Here is a 23,510-nt window from a genome sequence, read left to right as displayed (position 1 = left end):
AGAAAGAGAGGCAGAGACATAGGCAGAGAGAGAAGCAGGCCCCTCACCGGGAGCACAACATGGGACTTGATCCCTGGACCAGGATCACACCCTGAGCCGAAGGCAGACGCCCAACCACTGAGCCACCCAGAAATCCTGACATTTTGTTTCTTTGCAATCCTTTAATATGAGAAGCCGCAAAGCATGCTCTTTTAGAACTTGCTTTGCCACTGCTGACAACCTAGTTTGCTCTGGGTTTTGCATAAGAAAGAAAAGTATAAATAAGTTAGGAAATCCATAAGCTTATCTGATTGATAAATTCAGAAGTCGTTCTTTTTTTTTTTAAAGATTTTATTTATTTCTTCATGAGAGACACAAAGGGAGAGGCAGAGACATAGGCGGAGGGAGAAGCAGACCCTGTGGGGAGCCTGATGCAGGACTCGCACTTGATCCTAGGATCCCAGGATCACGCTCTGAGCCAAAGGTAGACGCTCAAATACTGAGCTACGCAGGCATCCCTCAGAAGTCATTCTTAAAGTAGTTTTATAATATTTTGGCGCACCTTGACCTTTTCTTTTCTAAACCACTCATTGTAAGAGAATCTCACTTGAGAAATGGATGCAGGCTGAGCGAAAGGGAAAGATGCTACGGGCATGGAGAGGGAGGCTCACACTCTCTGGGAGGACATGCAGAAAACAGTGCCTGAATGGGGCAGCTCACCTTGACTAGATGGGGTGCATCCTGTCTGTTTAGTTGGTATTGCGGCAGTTGGTCCCAGTGGACAATCCAAGGATGTCTGAGCACAAGGGCAGCAGTCAGTCTCTGATGTGGATCCACATGAAGCATCTTTGACACTAGGTCCTGTAATGGGAATAATAATAATAATAAAACAATCCTAAACTTTTCTGTTTGTTTTTCTATAGCACTTGATACTGGTAAGCATTCTTCCTTAGCTTCTATGACACTATTTTCTCCTGGTACCAAACTTTGGGGTTCAAGGCAATTTGGTCAACATGACAATTTCTTTTCTTTTTTTAAAGATTTATTTATTTGAGAGAGCAGGCAAGCACGCATGTGTGTACACACAAGCGAGCACAAGCAGGAGGAGGGACAGTGGGAGAAGGAGAGAATCTCAAGCAGACTCTCTGACATGGGACTCTATCCTTGAGATCATGACGTGAGCTGAAATCAACAGTCGGATGCTTAACTGACTGAGCCACCTGGGTGCCCCCAACATGACAATTTCTTTAAAAAAATAATACATGCTTTAAAAGAATAATAATAAATATTAAAAAGAATGAAAAAGCAAAAACCTGTTTTTCTCCTCCCTAACAGTAGTTTTGGTGCATTACAAAGAGTAAATTTACCATATTTACATATCTTTAAGTACTTTGGCTCTTTTTTTCACTGAGATATTCTGATTTTTCTATACTTTTGTAGATTTATTTTTTGAAAGATTTTATTCATTTATTCATGACAGACACAGAGGCAGAGAAAGGCAGAGGGAGAAGCAGGCTCCGTGTGGGGAGCCTGATGCGGGACTCAATCCCAGGACCCCGGGACCATGACTCGAGCCAAAGACAGATGCTCAACCACTGAGCCACCCAGGTGCCCTAGTAAGTTTATTTCTAAGTAAATTTTCAGCTAAAGACTTTTTTGTTATTGTCAAATAACGAAAAGCAGAACATAACTGTCCAATAATAGGAATTTAATTGGAGGGCTCCAAATGCCCCCTCCAAAAGATTAGAGTTATTTTTTTTTAAGTAAGCTCCATGCCCAACACAAGGCTTGAACTCACAACCCCAAGATCAAGAGTTCCATGTTCCACTGACTGAGCCAGTCAGACGTCCCAGATTAGAGTTATTTTTATTTTTTCCACTTCATGGGCATCTCACAGGAATTATAAAAAAAATCAGAAAAATAGAGAAGCAAAAGAACATGAAGAACTCCCAGAATCTGATTCTTTCAGAGACAAATGCTTTATATCTCTCCAAATGCTTTTTCTATGCATGGAATATAGATCCATATAATTGCTAGATAGTTTTATACTCTCCAAAATAACAGTTATGATTTATGAAAGCCATCTACCACTTAATTTTTCATTCAAAATGTATCTATTAAGTATTTGTTAAAGGCCAGGTATTCTGCTAGGCATTGGGTATTTAGCAGCAAACAAGATAGAAATGAACTCTGACCTCATGAAGCTTGCAGCCCAGTGAAGGAGAAACAAAGAATCAATTACAAAGCAAGCAGTAAATTCTTTGAAGGGATGAATCAAGAGGTATAGCTAGAGGAACACAAAGAGACACCTGACCTGTACAGGATGGGGTGGCTTAGAAGTGACTTTAGAGGAATGTGAGACCCAAAGGATGAGCAGTAGATGGATTAGAAAAGGGGAAGGGAATACAGAGCAATTCAGCAAGATAGAGCTGAGTGTGTTTTGAGGAAAGCCCTCAGGGAGGAGAACATGCCATAATTAAGGAACTGAAAGGAGTGCAGTGAGGCTGTAGCAAAAACTGCCAAGTAGAACATGGCAGCAATTAAGTGGGAAAGGTGAAAAGGGACCAGATCATGAAGGCCCTTGTAAGCTACATTAGCAAATCTGGACTTTGGAGGTAAGAAATCATTTAAAGCAAAGGAGTGATAGAGTTAGGCTTGTACTTTAGCTCACTAAGTGTGGAGGACAATGGATTGGAGGGTGCAAGCCTGGAGATTCCAGTGTGAGACCGGTGAGAGATGATGGCTTCGGGGCAGTATAAGAGATGGAGAAATAAAAAAAAAAAAAAAGGGAGAGAGGTGGAGAAATATGTATGAAATTGAGGTACTTAAGAGAAAGAACCAACAGAACCTGGTGGATGACTAGTACTGGGAATCAAGATGTTATTCCAAGTATGCCTCTGCTATCAGATATTTACAGTTTCTTATTTTTAGTTATCATTAACAGCTAAGAACAGGAATAAGTTACTGAGCAAAATTAGAAGAAGTAAAACAATTAGGAACTCCCCTTCCAAATTCTTAAAGTGGGAAAATGTGCTTCAAGTACATAAAAGGTTGCAAAAGTGCCCAGGGCACAACCAAAGTCTGTTCATTCCTTCCATAGCTCTCATCATTCTGCTCAGATAAGCTCATTTGTGCTCATGGCTTTAGTTAATACAGATGATGACAACTCTTAACTCCACTGTCCACCCAAGACTTCTCTCCTAAGATCTGCATCCATATAATCAGTTGACTAATGGACATACATCTCTTAATTATGTATTACAGTTGTGTTTCAAATTCTTAATGTCCAAATCTGTAATTATCACTCCTTTCAAAACTACTTTTGTATTCCACATCTTGGTGAAGGAAACCACGACCTACTCATTAGTCTGAGGTGGAAATGTGGACTACATGCTTACTATCTGCTCATGCCTTCTTCTTCTTCTTTTTTTCAAGATTTACTTATTTATTTTGAGAGAGAGCGAGAGAGCAAGTGAGCAAGCAAGCGCACAAGTGGGAGGGGCAGAGGGAGAAGGAGAGAGAATCTCAAGCAAACTATGCTCAGCATGGAGCCCAATGTGGGGCTCGATCTGACAACCCTGAGATCATGACCTGAGTAGAAACCAAGAATCAGATGCTTAACCAACTGCACCACTCAGGTGCCCCTTCCTTGTTTCTTATGTCCAATTAACCACCAAGTCTATTTTGCCTCCTAAATTTCTCTTCCATTTGGCTCAAATCCTGCTACAACTTCTCTAGTTTATTTTTTTTTATTTTATTTTTTTTTGTTTTTAAATATGTTTTTCTTTATTTATTTATGATAGTCACACAGAGAGAGAGAGAGAGAGAGAGAGAGAGAGGCAGAGGGAGAAGCAGGCTCCATGCACCGGGAGCCCGACGTGGGATTCGATCCCGGGTCTCCAGGATCGCGCCCTGGGCCAAAGGCAGGCGCCAAACCGCTGCGCCACCCAGGGATCCCCAACTTCTCTAGTTTAGGTCTTCATCATTTGTGACCTGAAATGTTGCAAAACCCTACAAGTTAAACCCCCTAATGTTAGGTCAGTAAGGACTGAATGAAATAGTGTAGGTATAAGTGTTAGCACAGTTCTTGGCACATAAGTGCCTATTAAATTGTAGCGACAGTATTTTTCTTCTCAAAGCCACACATGACACATATGGCCCATATGACTAATGACATTCACATGTGCAGCTTGCTCTTGAGGCAACACATCAGATAGAACCCTCCCTCTCAATTTTGTGGGGGTATTCACTATACCACATGCTTGTAATCTCAGGTCTTATCTGGACAAATTAACAAAAGTTATCAGTAATAACATGATATTAATAAGAAAGGCTGTGAGATTCAATTTTTCACACACTATTTTTATCTCATCCTCACCTGTCTTTCTCTCTTTTTTTTTTAAGATTTTATTTATTTATTCATGAAAGACACACACACACACACAGAGGCAGAGACACAGGCAGAGGGAGAAGCAGGCTCCATGAAGCGAGCCAGATGTGGGACTCAATCCCGAGTCTCCAGGATCACGCCCTGGGCTGCAGGCGGCGCTAAACTGCTGCACCACCGGGGCTGCCTGTTCTTTTTTTTTTTTTTTCTGGTCTTTCTTTCATTCAAAAAAAGCATACTAGAATACAAGTTAATGAGAATCAAATTATGGAAATTAAAGCACATTAAGGTTATCTCTATAATTTATTTAAAAAGCAGGTGATGGGAGCGCCTGAGTGGCTCAATCAGTTAAGCATCTGCCTTCGGTTCAGGTCATGATCCCAGGGTCCTGGGATTGAGTCTCATGTCAGGCAACCTGTTCCACAGGAAGTCTGCTTCTCCCTCTGTCCCTTCCCCCAACTCATTCGTTCTCTTCCTCTCAAATAAATAAAATCTTTGAAAAAATAAAAAGAAGTGATGGGTAAGCTCTGACACTTTATTTTGTGACATTACTTGATATGCCTGCCTCATAACCAACCATGACAATTTCCGGCAGACTCCAGCGATAAGAATTACTGCTCCACAGAATAAACTTGAAAAAGAAAAATCTGATCACTACAGTGCTTAATATTTTTCAACAGTTTTCCAACATCTAGAATAAACCTGAAATCCTGAGCATAATCTACAAAACCTTTCATAATTTGGGTTCATCAGCTACCTTCTCACGTGTACCCTGTCCTAGTCACAACAAACTGTGCACAGCAACCTGGAGGCATTCTGTCATTTTCAGGCTGTCCTGACCACAAATAGCATGTGTTGCTCCCTCAGCCTGGGATAGAATACATCCTTCTGCTCCGTAAAGCTGCCAGGAAAATCCCTTCATTGCTTCTTGAAAGCTTTCTGGGAAATCTTTCTGACTGAGCACCATCTGTGAACTTCTTTAACACAAAAAATGTACCACTGTAACAGCATACATGACACTGTACTGTATACTTCTGGTGATCTCCCAACTAGACTATGAGCTTCCTGAGATAAGGAATTCTCTCAGTCATGTCTTTGATTCCTGGACCTTCACATATTAAGCATGTTGTAGGTGCTTAATACATGGATTAAAAAAAGAAATCATAGGGGGTGCCTGGGTGGCTCAGTTGGCTAAGTGTCTGCCTTTCAGCTCAGGTGATGATCCCAGGGTCCTGAGATTGAGCCCCCTATCAGGCTCCCTACTCAGCGAGGAGTCTGCTTCTCCTTCTCTCTGCCTGCCATTTCCTCTGCTTGTGATCTCTCTCGCTCTCTGTCAAGTAAATAAATAAAGTCTTTAAAAAAATAAAAATAAAAAGAAGTCCCAGAAAAATGAATCATCTGGTTTAAGAAATATTGGTAAAAAAAAAAAAGGAAAAGGCTAATATTTCATTTTAAATCAGATACAAAGCCAAATATTATCTATACAGACATCATTTAACAGAGGCTTCATCTCTATGCCAAAAGTATTAGCCTACTTTTTTGAAATACCCTATTTACTTATGCGATCATCTCAATTCAGGCTTCCTCCTCTCAGAGAAATCAGCAAGTACTTCTACCACTACGTGTCTTCTTTATCTCCTCTATGTTTTTCTTATTTGGAAGTAGAAAACTTGGCTCTTCTTTTTCTGATTTTTAAATTTTTCACTCTTCTTTTTAAAAGAGCATTTTCTATGAATAAAGTAAAACTAGAGCAGAGTTGGAAAGCAAGTCTGGCAGAGGATGGCAGATCTTCCGGTGAGAAAGGCTTTTCAAATAGATTTCAAGCAGACACTATAAAACTATACTACCATTTACTGTGAAAAAGATGAGACCCTTTTCTACATAATATTGGTCAAAAATAGAACATGGTGCAGTTAGTCTAGGGAACAAGGGCTTTGGAACCAACTGCTTAGTTTGAAGCACCCACATGTTCCCAGTATGTAACCACGGACAAAATGACACAAAAATTCTGGCCTTGCTTCCTTCTGTGAAATGAGAATACTACCACCTATTTTATAGGGTTTGTTAAGAGGATTAAATGGGATGATTTAGGTGAAGTGCAGTGTGAGGCACAGAACAGACACACAAATCATGAAGATTACCACCACCATTATTATTATTTTGGTTAACAGATTTGTATTTTTTCTTCCAAATTTTTATTTAAATTCTAGTTAGTTAACATACAGTGTAATAATGGTTTCAGAAGTAGAATTTAGGGACGCCTGGGTGGCTCAGCAGTTGAGCGTCTGCCTTCGGCTCAGGGCGTGATCCCAGGGTCCCGGGATCGAGTCCCACATCGGGTTCCCTACATGGAACCTGCTTCTCCCTCTGCCTGTATCTCTCTTTGTGTCTCATGAATAAATGAATAAAATCTTTAAAAGAAGTAGAATTTAGTGATTCATCACTTACATGTAACACCTAGTGCTCATCACAAGTGACCTCCTTAATACCCATCACCCATCTAGCCTATTCCCCAACCCCTCCCTCTATCAATACTCAGTTTGTTCTCCATTGTTTTTTTTTTTAAGATTTTATTTATTTATTCATGAGAGACACAGAGAGAGAGAGGCAGAGACACAGGCAGAGAGAAGCAGGCTCCATGTAGGGAGCCCGATGCCGGACTTGATCCCTGAACTCCGGGATCATGTCCTGAGCCAAAGGCAGATGCTCAATTGCTGAGCCACCTAGGCATCCCTGTTCTCTACTGTTAAGAGTTTCTTATACCATCATTATTATTCATCATGTTTGTCAGCAAGAAGTAGTTTTAGATGTACAGGTAATAAAGCCAAACCATTACCTTGTGGGAAACAAAATAATTGGTCCATTTTTGAGTTCAAGTTATTTGGTAACACCACTTCAAAATAATACTTTATAAACAAAAGTTTGTAACTGATATTTTCTTTCTCACTAGGGACTATGAAAAATTATTTTCTCAAAAGTTTATAATAGGAAGCCATACTTACCTTTGCTGTATCTGAAACAGAATTCCAGTAACCACCACTGAGTGAGAATTTTCCGCTGCCTATCCGTGCCAGTATTTCCTCTGGTGTATCATCAGGGCCATTTGCAAATGGAGTGTAACTAATTTATAATGAAATTAAAATGTTAATGAGCAAAATTTCTTTTTTTGTAGGTAATCTTCACATTTATTTGTAGTATCCAAGAGTACTCCGGTTAATTTAATTAATATACTTTACTGAAATCTCCTAAAGTGAAAAATATCAATAGCATGAAGCTCCATAAAGCATCAGGTCAAGGTATAAGCTATGAAATATTAATTAGTCTTAATATATGATAATATAAATATTTTAAGATATGACACGTTAGAATAAAATATTTAAAATAGTGTATGTTTACAACATAAGTGTACAAAAAAGGTAATGGAAAAAATCAAGTTAAGACCTTAAGACATTAATAAATGGTACATTATAGAAAATCAGTAATGATATACTTATTTTTTTAAAGATTTATTTATTTATTCATGAGAGACACAGAGAGAGAGAGACAGAGACAGAGAGAGAGGCAGAGACACAGGCAGAGGGAGAAGCAGGCTCCATGCGGGGAGCCTGACGTGGGACTCGATCCTGGAACTCCAGGATCACGCCCTGGGCCAAAGGCAGGCACTAAACCGCTGAGCCACCCAGGGATCCCCAGTAATGATATAGTTAAATGTAGTATATATAAAGAGACACACACCCACAGGACTGTATTATTAGATAACATGAAAAGAAGATACTATAACACAGAGATTAAAAAAATAAAACTAGATAATTTGAACAATATATTGATGAATAAATGCTTACAAAATATGGTTCACTCACCCAGTAAGCATTGTATAGAGGAGGACACCAAGACTCCATATATCACAAGCAGCATCATAGCCTTGTCGCTTTAAAACCTAGAAAAAGTAAAAATTAGTATTAACATACCACCGAGATTTGAATTTAGAGATTAGAATAGGCCGAACTATACTATATCTTCTATCAATGTAGTTAAGAAAAACCTCAACAGAACATGATTAACAAAAAGGCAATATATTAATCCTGTTCTAGAATATTCTATAAGTAATTATATATATATTACACATATATATATATACACATATAAATTTAGTTTTGGTATTTGAATTAGCATTTATTGAGTGCCATCATGGCATATAGAGGACTATAAAACTAAAGGGAAGTTTCTTTTTTGTTCTCTGCTTCCAAGTTTCTTATTTAAATGAATTTATATTCATTTTGTATGAGGCTGCAGAAATGGTTATATAAAATAGAACTTTTAGGAACATATAAAAGTACAAATGATACAGTGCAAAACTATACTTTTACATATATAAAATATGATTCACTTGAGCATTTAGTAATCAACAACTATTATCAGGCTTGAACAGTGATAAATTCAAAACACTCTTGCTTCCTTAAGAAAATTAAAATATGGCAGGGGAAATAAAAATATATATATAGTTAATAATTCAACATGTTAAGTATTTTTTTTTAACATGTTAAGTATTATAACAAAATTATGCCTAAGGTGTTATGGGTAGAAAGATGAGGAAACCATTCTTTTTTGTTTCTAAGATTTATTTATTTATTTTAGAGATAGAGCGCATGACAGTGAGTGGGGGGAGGGGCAAAGGGAGAAAGAGAATCTTGAGCAGACTCCCTGCTGAGCATGGGGCCCCACAAGAGACTTGATACCACAACCTTGAGACCATGACCTGAGCTGAAGTCGAGTTGCATGCTTAAATGACTGAGCCACCCAGGAGCCCCAAAACAATTCATTCTTAATATGGAGAGAGAAGGAAGCTACAGCCTTCTTGTACTGGGACTATAAGAATTTGGGAGGTAAAGGGAGGAGGTAGAGGAGAGCAGATGACACTTAAAGGGCAGAGTCAAGGAGAGCAGAGCATGCTTAAGGACAGGCAAGGATTCAGTGTGACCAAGTGTCTAGGTAGGGACACCAGAGAGAACTAAGAAGGACTTTTATAAATATCTTGTTAAGGAATTAAAATATTTTCCTGTAGGCAATCTGTTGTCATTGAAGCATTAAACAGGGAAATAAAAATAAGTAGATGTGTATACCAAAAGAGAAACTCAAGGAATAGAGGAAATGCTGGCAAAAAGACAGACTGGAAACAAGGCCATCTGATAGGAGGCAATTTGTAGAAAACTAAGTGAAAGGCTCCGAGGAACCACACTAAGGCACGACATGGAGAGAAAAAGATGTAAAAATAAAATAGGAAGGAGTCCGTTGAGATGGGATGTATAAGGAAAGGGAAAAGAGATCTAGAATAGTCAGAAATCAGAGTGGAAAGGTTTGGTGACTGACCAGATGTAGAGAAATAATGGAGAAGGAGGATTTCAGAAAGACTTCCAAGTTTTAACTTGGGTGATTAAGTGGTAAATTGAGACAGAGTTAAAAAGTCAAGTCTAAGGAGAATTTAATCATGGAAGATTTCCTTAAGAAGATGAATTTAGAGGCTTTGAAGCAAAAAACTGTTTTGAAGCAAAAACTTTCATTTCAACATGCAAAGGCAAAACAGCTATATAGTGATTTCCAGAAGCAGATTGCTCATCTGAAGCATGAAACACTCAAGAAGAAAAACAAGATGGCTAGATGAAGTGACCATGCTTGGACACTAGTATGTGTTAGAAGCTGTGGATATGTGGACAAACAAGCAAAAAGTCTGTCCCTCATTAGTTCTGGTGCCACCAGGAGAACAGGTGCAAGTAGTCTTTATATTTCAAAAGTAATAAAATTACAAAAAGTTTAGAAAATAGAGGAGGAAATCCAGCTCTATAATCCAAGTGTCCTAACATTACCAACTATTATCACTTTTTGGTGAAATATCTAATGGTAAAAGCATATACTTTGCAGCCATATTGCCTGGGATCGAATCTCAAATCTGACCTCAAATTACATAACCTCTTACTGTGCACCTGGTTTCCTGTAAAATTTGAATGAAAGTTTTGCTTCACATTGTTATGATGAGAAGAAATTATTATATGTAAACTGTATTTGTGAGGATAAAATCAGCTAACATATGTTACTGGCACATAAGCCCTATATTAGGGGTAACTTATTTTTTATTACATATTTCATAGTTATATTTTTTAAACAGTGATTATAAAAAGAAGAAATCTTGAGGATAAAGCAGTGGATTTTAGATTTGCTACAATGGGGAAAAGAAGCAACTCAATCAAAGCAGTGCTTGAAGAAGCCTTCAGTAACTCACTGTAGAGCTCTTCTACAGAATGATCACAAGAACCAGAGAGGTAGCAGGGTGCAGCTAGGCTCTAGTAGTCATTTGGGATATGGTGAAGGAAGCAGGGGCTAAGATGGTAGTTCTGTGAACAGAAGAACCTTGAATTGATTTTAGGGGATAACAGATGATACCTAGTTACGAAGCTAAATACAAGAAGAGACCATGATGCATTAGCCTCAGAAATACAGGAAGATGGTGACTAAACCAGGAAATTAGAAGGATTAGGAAAGAATGAGAATAAGCTAGTTTCCGTTTAATTCCATGCGCTCACAAGTACAAAAGTGTTAGTGATAGTAGACCTCTACAGATGTGTGATTATGTAGGAAGACAGAAGGCAGAGCAAGGAAAGGATTATAGTGGACTAAGCAGTAGGGGGCTGAGGACAGGATAAATTGCCATCAGAAGAAAAAGAGCTGACATTTATTTTAATTATTTGTTCAGTAAGTCTTCAATTAAACAACTATTAACTATGCTATATTAAACACAGCAAATGAGGCTTTAAAAATATTCCTTCCTTCCTTCCTTCCTTCCTTCCTTCCTTCCTTCCTTCCTTCCTTCCTTCCTTCCTTCCTTCATTAGAGACACACAGAGAGAGGCAGAGACATAGGTAGAGGGAGAAACAGGCTCTCTGTGGAAAGCCTGATGCAGGACTCAATCCCAGGATCCCAGGATCATGACCTGAGCCAAAGGCAGACGCTCAACTACTGATCCACCCAGGTGCCCCCAAATGAGTTTTTAAATATACTGAAATACTGGAAGCAAATAATTTCACAGTTACCTCTGGTGCAACAAAATTTGCAGTATAACAAGGAGTCATGAGAAGACCATTTTCTGCTCTTAGCTGTTTGGCAAAGCCAAAATCACAAATCCGAATAGATTCTGGATTGCCAGATTCATCCACATAAAGAATGTTGCTAGGTTTCAAGTCTCTGTGAACCACCTAGTTGAAATACAAATTAAAGAGGTACATTAACAATACATTTCCATTATGGAAAACTCTTTATTCACAAACTGACAAGCAACGTACTCAACAAGATGATGAGTGCTGACCTTTAAATTATCTTATTATAAAATGCTGATAATGTAAATATAACTCTCTAATACAGAATTGGGGCAAGGAAAGGAGGAAGAAAAAAGTAGCATGTACTTCCCTCCTCTTTGTCCAATTGATTAAGTAGGTTATGGTAAAATGCAAATAGCAATAGTATCTGTCTCTAGGTTACTCAATCATTCAACAAATATTGAATGCCTATCATGTGCCAGGGTATTATATAAGGAACTATCGTGAACAAGACACATAAGATCTTTGCCTTTCCATGCTATGAGCTTACATAGTAGTGGGGGAGGCAGAGAATAAACAGATTAGAGATGGGTCTCTAGAGGAGGTAACATCTGATCCAAGACCTGAGGAATAGAATGAACAAGCCAGAACAGTGAGGGATGGTCATTCTAAGTACAGGAAACAGTTTGTATGATGAGGTATACAACAAACTTGCACCAACAGGCTCATGGAACAGGCATGAGGTTTAGGAGTAAAAAGGAAAAAAAAGTCCAGACTTTTAGTATTGTCTATTTGATCTAAGTGACAATGTCACACATACAAAAAGATATTAACTCCTTTAGAATTCTGTATTATTTTCCCCCTTTACTTACTTACTTGAATACTTCTCTTGAAAAAAAAAATACTTCTCTTGCATATAAGCCTACTGATATTCCTTATCAGATTTATGTCTTTTCTACTACTGAATTCTGAGTCTAGATTCTAATCAATCTCCTCAGTTTTAGTTCCTAACATTGAGAACATTATTTCTCCAGACAACTAATTACTGCTGATGCAATGGGAAAAGAACAGAGAAGACTCAGATGACTGCAAAGTCATCAATTCTTCAGAGAATACAGAGTCACATGAATTTTGAGCTAGTTACTAGGCAAATCTTGACCAGCTAGAAGTCAAGAAGCTGTAGGATGAAATTAACACATTCCACTTGTTAGCGTCTAGGAGCAAACACAAACAGAATGAGAATAATGTATTGAAAATAAACTCCTTAAGAAATAAGCCCTTAATTTCCTTTTATAACTGAATATAACCCATGATTCTTTGGTTCTGCTTCTAAACTTGCAACAGACCCAGTTCTCAAGAGTACAGAGTGGCCTAGCAAAAACAGTGATAGGTCTTCTAGGTCAGAAGACCTCACTTGCTTTTTCTTAGGAAGCCTAAGAATTTAATATAAACAAGTTAGGATTTCAAAGTATCCCTTCAAGTTCGGTGGGAGAAGTTTATTTAGAGGAAGAACAGCAGAATAATTAAGCTAATCATAGTTATTTTCCATCAATGCATAAAGTAATTTCTACCTTTATAATTTTATTCCAAACATTAAGAAAGAAAAGGTTAATAAAAAGGTTAAGGTGTATGTGTATGTGTGTGTGTGTGTGTGTGTGTGTGTGTGTGTGTACACATATATATAAAATGTTGGAAAGACTTACCCCTTGTGCATGAAGATATTCAACAGTTTTGGTTATAGTAAACAGGACAGCACTGGCCTCTCTTTCAGAGAAAAATTTCTGTCTAAGAATTTTATCCAGCAATTCACCCCCTTTCATAAGTTCTGTCACTACATACACGTATTTTCCATCGTCATATACCTGTAAAATTCAAGATCAAAATGTAAAAAATTATTTGAAGCTCAGAACAAAGTTTAGCATATTCAAGAGAAATTAAAATTCATTTTATAGTCAAGGAAAATTTTACTGATCACAGTCAATAGAAGGCATAAAATTCATAAACAATTATGTAAATACAAGAATATTAAAATAGGAATTGATTAGATTGAATGTCAGAAAAATAAACTGTAATTTCCTTCTGTGAAACGTAAGTCATGGCAATCAAAGTAACTATGGGCAGTGTATATGAAGAAGCACTGAACTTTTGCTCTCAGGGTTTGTTTCTCTTGATCTTTCTATCTACTGATGACAGCAGAGACTAGAATAAAGACACACGCCTGTATTTTCCTGGAACTTCTACAATTGCAGAACTTTTGTATTTACATACACAGTACAATGAATTATTCTGGTTTTGATTATACTCAAAGACAAGTTGTGGCAAGAATTAAGTAGGAAGATTAAGCAGTGAAAAGAAATTCCACCTAACTCCACAGAAGTATACCAGTTTACTCCTAACGTAGAAATAAAAAGCTCATTTTAATTTCGGAATTGTACTCCAGGCAATCCCAAACTGAAATAACCCCTTTATTAAACTTCAGTTCCTTTTATTCTCCCTCACCACAGGGTTACTGAACACTTTTATTTAGCTCCATAAGAGGTACCATGTACTGGGGCCCCTAAAATGGAGAAAACAAGATACCCATCCTCAATGTTTTATTCTAGTAGAAACAGACATAGAAACAAGAGTTTAAAAAAATGTTGGAGATGCTGTAATAAAAGTAGGGAGAATTTTAGAGACTTTAAAATTTGAAATGAAGGAAGGAGGAAAGATGTAAAAACAGTGACAGCTTACGGAATTTCTAAGGCAAGGATGAGAGAAAGTATTTTCTACACCTCCTTTTTGATTTACTTAGTTGGATTCTTGGAGGTTATATCAAAGAGTCACTTAAGTTACACAGCTTCACATTTAATGGAACCAAGCTAACATTCTCCTAACAATGCAGTGATAAATTAATCTGAGGAAACTGGGAGTTTGGGTTAGTAAGAAGGGAGATTAACCTTTGGAATTCACAAAATCTCAGAGGTGAAAGGCAAAGTATCTTAGAAGTCCTCTGGCTTAGTTGGCCACATGACATATCAGGTCTACAACTCTGATACAGCCTTTGAGCCTATGTGAGCACCATCAGCAAGAGAAGATTTAATACTGTCTGGGGAGTTCATACCCTTTGCCAACAGCTCTGTTATGATAAAAACCACAGGTAGCAAGGAAAAGATACCTCACTTGTCTGGGGTGTGGTGATGGGCAGGACAGGCTTCCTGGAGCGAGTAATGTTTTAGCAAAGTTCTAGATGTACGGTAGTTGGCCAGGCAAAGAAGGGAAGTGGTATTGTTGATTGAGGAAACCATAAATTCAAAGAGCAGCATGAGAAAAGGAGGAAAGTTTAAAGATGTGTATGTACATGGTTGCATGTACATGCAGCATGGTTCGAGCATGGGGTATGAGAGGAAGTGTGAAAACCACTGCAGACAGAGGAAGGCAGACTGGAGGTGAAGCAGGGTATGAACTGTAGGCAGGGGAGTAACGTGGTTATATCCAAGTGTTTGCTCTCTCTGGCAGTACTATGGAAGACAGTCTGGGGAGAACATGGAGCATGAGACTAGTCAATTCCTAATACTAATCACTACCCAAATGTTCCAATAAATATAGATATTAAAAGCAATAATGTCAGCAATGCTTTTCTTCTTAAAGCAAAGTACAAAAATTAAACATGTTTTTCTTTAGAACTTAAATTATGCTATACATGTTGTCCTTAGTCAATTTTTTTAAAACTTAGTATTATCAAGTTCTTGGTCTATCACATGATATTTGAAAACATTCCAAATGTGAGCTGGACAAGTGACTCAAATTACTGGAGTTCAAGAATCTACTACTTACATCCTTTAGAGTAATGATGTTTGGATGCTGTCCATAACGAAGAAGAATTTCAATTTCTTCTGTTGGATCTCTTTTGCTTTTATCAATAATCTAAAAGGCAAATATTTATCATAAAATCTCATGAACTATTAAGGTCACGAACCTTAAGTATGCACAGCTACAGACCTTAGGTATTATCTTACATAAATACTGGACATATGAGCCATTTACCAACCAGTTTTATTCTAGTACCTGGCCAGACTGTTTAATCAAAATTTGAAAGCCAGTCTAAGTTTAGGACTTACTAAACACTCAAAAGCCCCAAGAAAAGGTATTTTTCTTCCATCCCCGAATGTCTTAAAACCTTGGAAGCTCAGTCAACTTTTAACCCTTATCAATACATATAATTAAGAACAAGATGTATCTATAATACTGCCACTAGCATCTGTTTATTGAATTAACTTTATTTCCTTTAATAAAATGCTTCAATGGAATAACCCATTAGTTGTAAGCTACTTATAAAAAATTAATTAACAGTTAAGTAGAACAAGCTTATTTTTGAAGCTAGGCAGAAAGCTAAGCAGAGAAACCACACCAAGAGTTTTACTTGGCTAGAGTTAAGTTTAATTATTATGATAAAGCCCTTTAAAATTCTAATGTAGGGGATCCCTGGGTGGCTCAGCGGTTTGGGGACTGCCTTTGGCCCAGGGCGTGATCCTGGAGTTCCAGGATCGAGTCCCGCGTCGGGCTCCCGGCATGGAGCCTGCTTCTCCCTCTGCCTGTGTCTCTGCCTCTCTCTCTCTCTCACTCTCTCTCTCATAAATAAATAAATAAATCTTTAAAAATAAAATAAAATAAAATAAAATACTAATGTAGCTTTTCAACCCTTTTAGGTCAGCTGCTTCTTAAAAATACATCTCTTAATGTTTTAATCTGTTAAAGTGATATTATATTTTTAAAAGGACAAGTTCAGCTTTCTTTTGTCCAGAGGGTAGTCTCAAACAAATTTTGTGACCTTTATATTTTCAATTTTAAAAGAGCTTAGTAATTAATGTACACAACAAATACTCAAATGCTCCAGCAATCTAGGAAAAAGCTTGCAACTCAAAGTATGAATCAAATCTGTTATCTGAAATGGATTTAGTTGTAAAACAGTTCTGTATGTGGAGAACAGGGAATACAAACATAGGTGTACACTGTAATCAAATGCAAATGACAGTGTGGAATTAGGCAAATAGATGATTAAGAGGAAAGGTATATGGAATAGACATCCTAATTCAAGGGAGATGATCTGGGACTAGTCTTTTGAAAACCAGAACACACTGGGAGGTGTTATTCCTAGCAACATTTTCTTTGATCTGCTAATCTGAGCAGAGCTTATATCACATACTTGTGTTTGTAGATCTTAGATTTGTGGTAATTTCAGCAGAATGAAGCTGTGTTAGGATTGATTTTATGAATCTAATTTAAGTCACAAGAATCCACAAATAGCTTGAAGATATTCTTGAGGTTTTGGTATACTGTTCCTGGTTTCTGTAATTCAAAGGGGACCTCAGGGTATTTCTGCTCTTTTTCTGATGTGTTTATGGAGGCAAGACACATCCTTAAACTGCCCATCATGTGCATTACTCACCTTCTCTCCTTTCTCGTAAGCAATCTGAAAATTCCTATGTACCCCAGATTTCACTAAGAGCAATGAGTAGGAGAAGAGCAAATTAACATGCATTTCTATGGTTTATCCTTATATCTGACAGAAAGCTGGACACTGACGATTTTTAAAGCAATTACATCCAAGTTTAGAATAGTAATAACAATTTTTTTGTGTATGTGTGTGTCTTTCATAGATATTTGCTATGCATATATAAAACACATTTATTTTTATTTTTGCACAGTGAAATCATATTAGATCTAGAAAGACAGATGGATATACAGAAGTAAAAACAATTAATGCTTCTCTTCATGTAAGTAAACATGAGCTACCCACACTTACAGACCAGTTCTAAGGTCCAAAATAAATTAAGAGCCTTAGACATTACTTAAATTGCTTGTATTGGGAGAGCAGTGACTACCATCCCAAGAAGTGAAAAGGCAGAGACTTGAATGTAGTATTTTTTCACTTATAGCTACAGGTCTGTAATTCAAACTTTATCATAGAGCCATATGATTTGGCTTCAAAAATTCTTATTGTCTTGAATGAAATTAAAACAATGAATGAAACAATGAAATTAAAACAGCTAATGATAATAAATTTTGTAACAGTGGTCTTTTCCTTTTATCAGTTCACAGATCCTTTTATATGTGAAGGACAATATGAACATTTTTTTTTTGGTAATATGAACATTTTTGCCAGAAAAATGTAAACACATAAAATTTGGCATACAATCTTGAGGAAGTCCCTGACACTCAAGACCACAAAATGCCCCCATATTACTTTTTAGAGTAAGAAGATGCTATTAAAAATCAAGTCAGATGTACTACTGCCTTGAGCAAACCAAAGGTACGCTACCTGCCTTTAGTTTACAGGTGAATCCATGGTTCCAAATTGAGATTCCTGAAGGTTGCTATAGGCAGATATTTAAATTTACCTTTTTAAAAAAATGAAAGGCACATTTGCCAAAGAAAAATTTAATTTTAACTTGTACTGACATGTGTGAATAACAACTGGTAGAGCTGTATTTTATTTTTTAATTTATTCTTAATTTTTAAAACGTAGGTTCCATGCTGGGCATAGAGGACCTTAGGTACTATAGAGCCCAGCATGGGGCTTGAACTCATGACCCTGAGTTCAAGACCTGAGCTAAGAGTCAGATGCTCAACCAACAGAGCCACCCAGGCACCCCAGAGTTGAATTTTAAATCTAAAAATATTTACCTTCACTGCAAACTCCATGTTTGTAGCTTTATGTATGCATCTCTTGCAAACAGAGTAGGAGCCAACTCCAATATCTTCTTTTACTTCATATCCATCAGTAAACTGAATGCTGTTTCTGTGCAACTGCTACAAACACAATTATAAATTGACAAAGAGTTTTGTAATGACAATGGTATAATTCATAATAGAGGAATATGTTACTCATTATGCATTGCTGATATTAACAATATAAAGGAATATAAGCAAAAATTAAAAATGAATCTTTACAGCATTTATTTTTCCACAACTGTGTATTTTATTTATTTTAAATAGTTTATATTTATTCAAGGGAGACACAGAAAGAGAGAGAGAAAGAAAGAAAGGCAGAGGGAAAAGCAGGCTCCCTGCTCCCTGATCGACGTATGGCTCGATCCCAGGACTCCAGGGTCATGCCTTGAGCCAAAGGTAGATGCTCAACCGACTGAGCCACCCATGCATCCCCACAACTGTGTATTTTAGAATGTTTGCCATAAAATGTACAGCAAGAAATAGGCTTTTAAGAAAAAGCTTATGCTAAAAAATTTGAATATGTAAAACCGAAAATGCAGAGTTACTTGGTAAGGGGTTGCCTGTGACTGAGCCCTATTGCACTCCCCAACTGATGCTAGGTCTTTTAAAGTACTTTTGCAAATAGGGAGAAGTTTAAAGTCTCTGGTATAGAAGAAAATATTTAGGAGGATTCAGAATTAGAACATTGGGATTCTTGTCTCAGATGCTCCTCTTGCAGACTGCGCAACCCTAAACTATGTTTTCTTAGAGGGTAATGGTGAGGATTAAATAAAAATAACATATTTGAAGGTGACACCTATTATCGTCATTGTGGATTATCAGTAGCCATGCCCTCCATTTTCCACTCTCAAGTCAAAGCTTCAATACATTTCTGCTAGAGAAGCTATTAATAGGTTAAGGACTGATAACATATGGTAGGACGATGCCTAGTAAATTAGTAGTTTCATAAGCAGGCTGAGGGAAGTTGTGCTGTCCTTGGCGATACTGAAAGGAGACCCGCCTCCTGCCTACCAATGTCTACAAACTGTGTATCGGTTAGAATTTGAATTCTGTAGAATATATGTTTGTGATTTCTATGTTAGGTACAGAAGTTATAACTTAAAAACCTGCCATACATCACATGCTTGCTATAGTAAAAGGAACAAACTACTTTAACCATGAAATTTATTTAAAAACTAGTGTTTAAATTGGTTTTCTAGAAAGTGGAAAGCAAGATGACTAACTTGCGAAGAAAACTTGAGAGCAAAAGCAACTTCATCTTCAAGCAAATTCATCATTAAGCAAATCCAAGCACTAATTAGTGCCCTAAAAACAATCAGTGCTTCAAAAGATATATCTAGTTCCTTCTATAATTCAGAAGATGAATTAAATTTATCTTTCCATGATACTAGGATGGGAAGAAATACATCTAATGGTTTGTACTACTTGTGTTCCTCTAATAACATTTACTAGTTCAGTCTCGTGTTACAGGCATACAGACATCTGGAAACCTGCTTCTGCGGCTTTTACCTCATTCTCCAACTCTGATACACAGATGGGATAATGGGGTGGGGGACATCCTAAGGTAGTATCTATAACCATTTCTATTAAATAGCAACGGGGACTCCAAAAGAACAAGGACACAAAACTTGGAAAATATAAGGCTGAAGTTCACTTTTATTTCTTATGTATTTCTATAGCAGAAATTGGCGAACTGTATAGCCTATGGACCAAATTTGTTTTAATACTAGTTTTTATAAATAAAGTTTTATTGGCACACTGCCACACTCATTCATTTAGCTACAGTCCATGGCTGCTTTTATGCTACACTGTCAGAGTTGAGTAGTTGTAACAGAGATCATATAGCCTACAAAGCCTCAAATATTTATTAACCGGCCCTTACAGAACAAATCTGCTGAGCCCTGTTCCAAGCCATCAGGGAACCAGGAGATCTTAGTTCATCAAGGCTGACCTGACAGAGGCAGAAGATGAAACAAATTAGGCCTGATAAACATTTTGAGGCATAGGAGAGTGTAGAGACAAGATGGTGATATGCATCTCAACTCTCTTAGAATTCCCCTTTCAAGTTAGATCAGTATCCAGGACTCTGGTGCATGCAATCTTTTTTCCCTTAAGATAGATAGATAGGGGGATCCCTGGGTAGCTCAGCAGTTTAGTGCCTGCCTTTGGCCCAGGGCGCGATCCTGGAGTCCTGGGATCGAGTCCCGCGTCGAGTTCCCTGCGTGGAGCCTGCTTCTCCCTCTGCCTGTGTCTCTGCCTCTCTCTCTCTCTCTCTATCATGAATAAATAAATAAAATCTTTAAAAAAAAGATAGATACATAGATGGATTGATTGATTTATGAGAGAGAGAAAGAGGGAGAGAGAGAGAGAGAGGTATTGAGCATGAGCACGTGCACACACTGGGGCAGAGGGAGAATGTTAAGCTGACTTCCCACCAAGTAGTGGGGCTGGCCTTGGGCCTGATCTCATGACACTGAGATCATGACTTGAGCAGAAATCAAGAGTTGGCCACTTAACCAACTGAGCCACTTAGGTACCCTATCTTTTTAAAGGCATATGAAAGGAATTTCTAAGAGTAAGTCAATGATATAAAATGTATTTTAAGCTGCTCACTTAAAATCATCAGATCAAATCTAATCTAATTATTCACATAGTGAATCATATCTTACAACATTTCAAATTTTAAATTACTTAGACATTCACTCACCTGCACGATTGAATGCACACCAACTGTCTGCATAGCTTGGCTTTCATCATCTGAGGTGATAGCAACAAAACTAAACCCCCGAAAAAGCTGATGTGCATTAGCACTAGGTGGAATGCCAGGTGAATCTGAAAAGAATAATACATTACTAAGAAGGTTATACTCTGAATGGTAAGTTAAGGGAAGAAGAACTGTTGACAGTATGACCTTTCTCTTATTCTGGAATTCCACTTTTTAGGCATTCAGGGCTTCCAGGATAACTCAGTAACACTCAATCAGCTCTGTCCTGATGGCTTATTGGCATCACAACTCTAACATCCAAGTTCCTCTGAGCCCAGAAAATAGCTAATTCATTGAAGAATATAATAAATCGATGAAAATTACTAGGCTAATGTTATTCTAAATTAGCATGGTCTCATGGAATTTCCTGTAGTGATAGAAATTTTCTTTATCGTGTTGTTCAATATGGTAGCCAGTAGCCATATGCAGTTCCTAACCTTTTGAAATGTGGTTAGTGTGACTGAGAAACAAAATTTTAAATTTTAATTAATTTAAATTGAAATAACCCCATGTGACTATTGGCTACCATATTAGATGGTGCAACCTTAAATGATAACCTAAAAATGCTATGGATCCTGGTGAGAGGGAGATACAGGGTTCATCCACAGATAATTTAGGAGAAAGGAATTTAGTCTGATGGCCTCAATATACAATATCAGAATCTGGAAATCTAAACTACATGTTAAAATTTACTATATTTATATATATATAAGGAACGAAAATAATTTCTAAGACAATCATGGTATGCAGTCCTTAAAATATGTTTTATGACATGACATATATTGTTACTCAAATTGTTTATGTGGAATCTACTAGCAGTAACAAAAACAGAAAAATGCTTTTAAAATATAATATTCACTATAAAAACAATAAAAGCATGCATAACAAATGTATAATTCATAAATATAAACACACAATTAAGCATACTAATATTTATAATCATGCTATAAAGGCTAAGGGAAAGCAAAAACCAAACAGGCAAATATATTTAAATATCAACTCCATACAAAGTTCTTTTTTAACATCAGCTTGATATTCTCAGCAATAAATACTGTTTAGTGCATTTTAATTCAATGTAACAGTATTATACTGAAGACCACTGTTAAGAGAACCAATCTGGGAAGAATACAATATAGAACTGCTCTTTTCTGAAATTTTTCCTCTATCAGGCCAAATTGTAATGAGAAAGTAAAGTAAAACATTACCATATATCACCAATTCTATGCATATCACTATTCATATATTTGATGAAATTTTGTTCATGTATTAATCCTAATTTCTAAGACTGTCTAATAAAAATAAACATCCATCAATGCTTATTAACACAAATTATGAGGATATTGTCTCGAAAGCTTTACAATGAGGTTTAAGTGATGTACTGTATAGAAAATATATACAAATATACTTTTTATTTATTTGTTTGTCAGTGATAAACCTGGGGTCTAGTACACTTAAACAACAGGGTATTAGAGTGCAGAGCACACCATTACATGCATGCATACACTAATTTAATGAAATACAGATTACCATTTCAAAGATAATTTCTCTATAACAGTCAATGTTTATGTAATTTTAGAATAAAGCATGACACAGGATATAAATCATTTTGAGATGGTCACACCTCATATAAAGTTTAAGTTATGTTTTGGAATTGAACTAAAAAAGTACTTCCAAAATACTAACTAATATTAGAGTTTTAAAGAGTACTATCTATACTAAAAGATTATTTCATGTAAAAATAGCTACAGGTAAATAAACACACAACCAAAGATTTTTTTTTCACATAAATAGTATCAAAGTTTAAGGCATAACCTAATTTGCTAAAAGATTTAACAAGGAACTTGACTGCTATAAAATGCTGTAAAGGATTTACTAATTATCTAGTTACTGCAGGAAGGATATGGTATGAAGGGGAGACATGAGTATTATACACACACATACACACGCACACACACTGTTATATTTAGGTTTTCACATTTTCTCCTTACCTTTGGGAGTTTTTGCAGTAAACTCAGGATCAAAATAGAACGTATCTTCAGGCCTGCCAGTTGCAGGTTTAAAAGGTGGATGAATTTCTCTTCTGTACAGTTTCTGGAGGAAAAAAAAAGAGACTTAGACATGTATTAATTATAAAAAAAATTCAAGCAAATCTTCATGTATACTCACATTCCAGTCTATTGTTGAGAAAAATGAATGTCTTTTAATTTCCTCAACTCCATCTGGTCCTGCACCTATCAAAAAATGGTTTAAATTTTTTGATTAAATGGTAATTTTACTTCAGGGACGAATATATACTTTATTTAGCCTTCGCTTTTTTGAAAGATTTTATTTATTTATTCATGAGAGAGAGAGAGAGAGAGAGAGGCAGAGACAGAGGCAGAGACAGAGACAGAGGCAGAGGCAGAGGGAGAAGCAGGCTCCCTGTGAGGAGACTGATTTGGGACTTGATCCTGGGACCCCAGGATCACACCCTGGGCCAAAGGCAGGTGCTCAACCGCTGAGCCACCCAGGCGTCAAGCCTTTTTTTTTTTTTTTTTAATTTTGTTTTCTTTTTTAAAAAATTTTTTATTTATTTATGATA

General features: G+C 36.9%; 1 protein-coding gene across 13 annotated transcripts in view; it reads right to left on the bottom strand.

Moving 5' to 3' along the window:
- RPS6KA3 (ribosomal protein S6 kinase A3) overlaps positions 1–23,510 on the bottom strand; it is a 108,793-nt gene that overhangs the window by 1,934 nt on the left and 83,349 nt on the right. For 11 of the 13 annotated variants that reach the window (XM_072815958.1, XM_072815950.1, XM_072815954.1 and 8 more), the window contains 10 exons: positions 23,096–23,160; positions 22,918–23,020; positions 20,873–20,997; positions 18,118–18,243; positions 15,268–15,357; positions 13,155–13,313; positions 11,449–11,610; positions 8,227–8,303; positions 7,369–7,486; positions 700–840 (listed from right to left, as the gene is read on the bottom strand). In XM_072815958.1, coding sequence (XP_072672059.1) covers positions 700–840; positions 7,369–7,486; positions 8,227–8,303; positions 11,449–11,610; positions 13,155–13,313; positions 15,268–15,357; positions 18,118–18,243; positions 20,873–20,997; positions 22,918–23,020; positions 23,096–23,160 — 1,166 coding nt within the window. The remainder of the gene's footprint in view (positions 1–699; positions 841–7,368; positions 7,487–8,226; positions 8,304–11,448; positions 11,611–13,154; positions 13,314–15,267; positions 15,358–18,117; positions 18,244–20,872; positions 20,998–22,917; positions 23,021–23,095; positions 23,161–23,510) is intronic. The other 2 variants (XM_072815960.1, XM_072815949.1) reach the window with 1 other exon arrangement.

Source organism: Canis lupus, chromosome X (genome assembly GCF_048164855.1).
Source record: "Canis lupus baileyi chromosome X, mCanLup2.hap1, whole genome shotgun sequence".
Classification (NCBI taxonomy): domain Eukaryota; kingdom Metazoa; phylum Chordata; class Mammalia; order Carnivora; family Canidae; genus Canis; species Canis lupus.
Note: the sequence above shows the minus strand (reverse complement) of the source record. Positions and strands in the feature narration are given on the sequence as shown.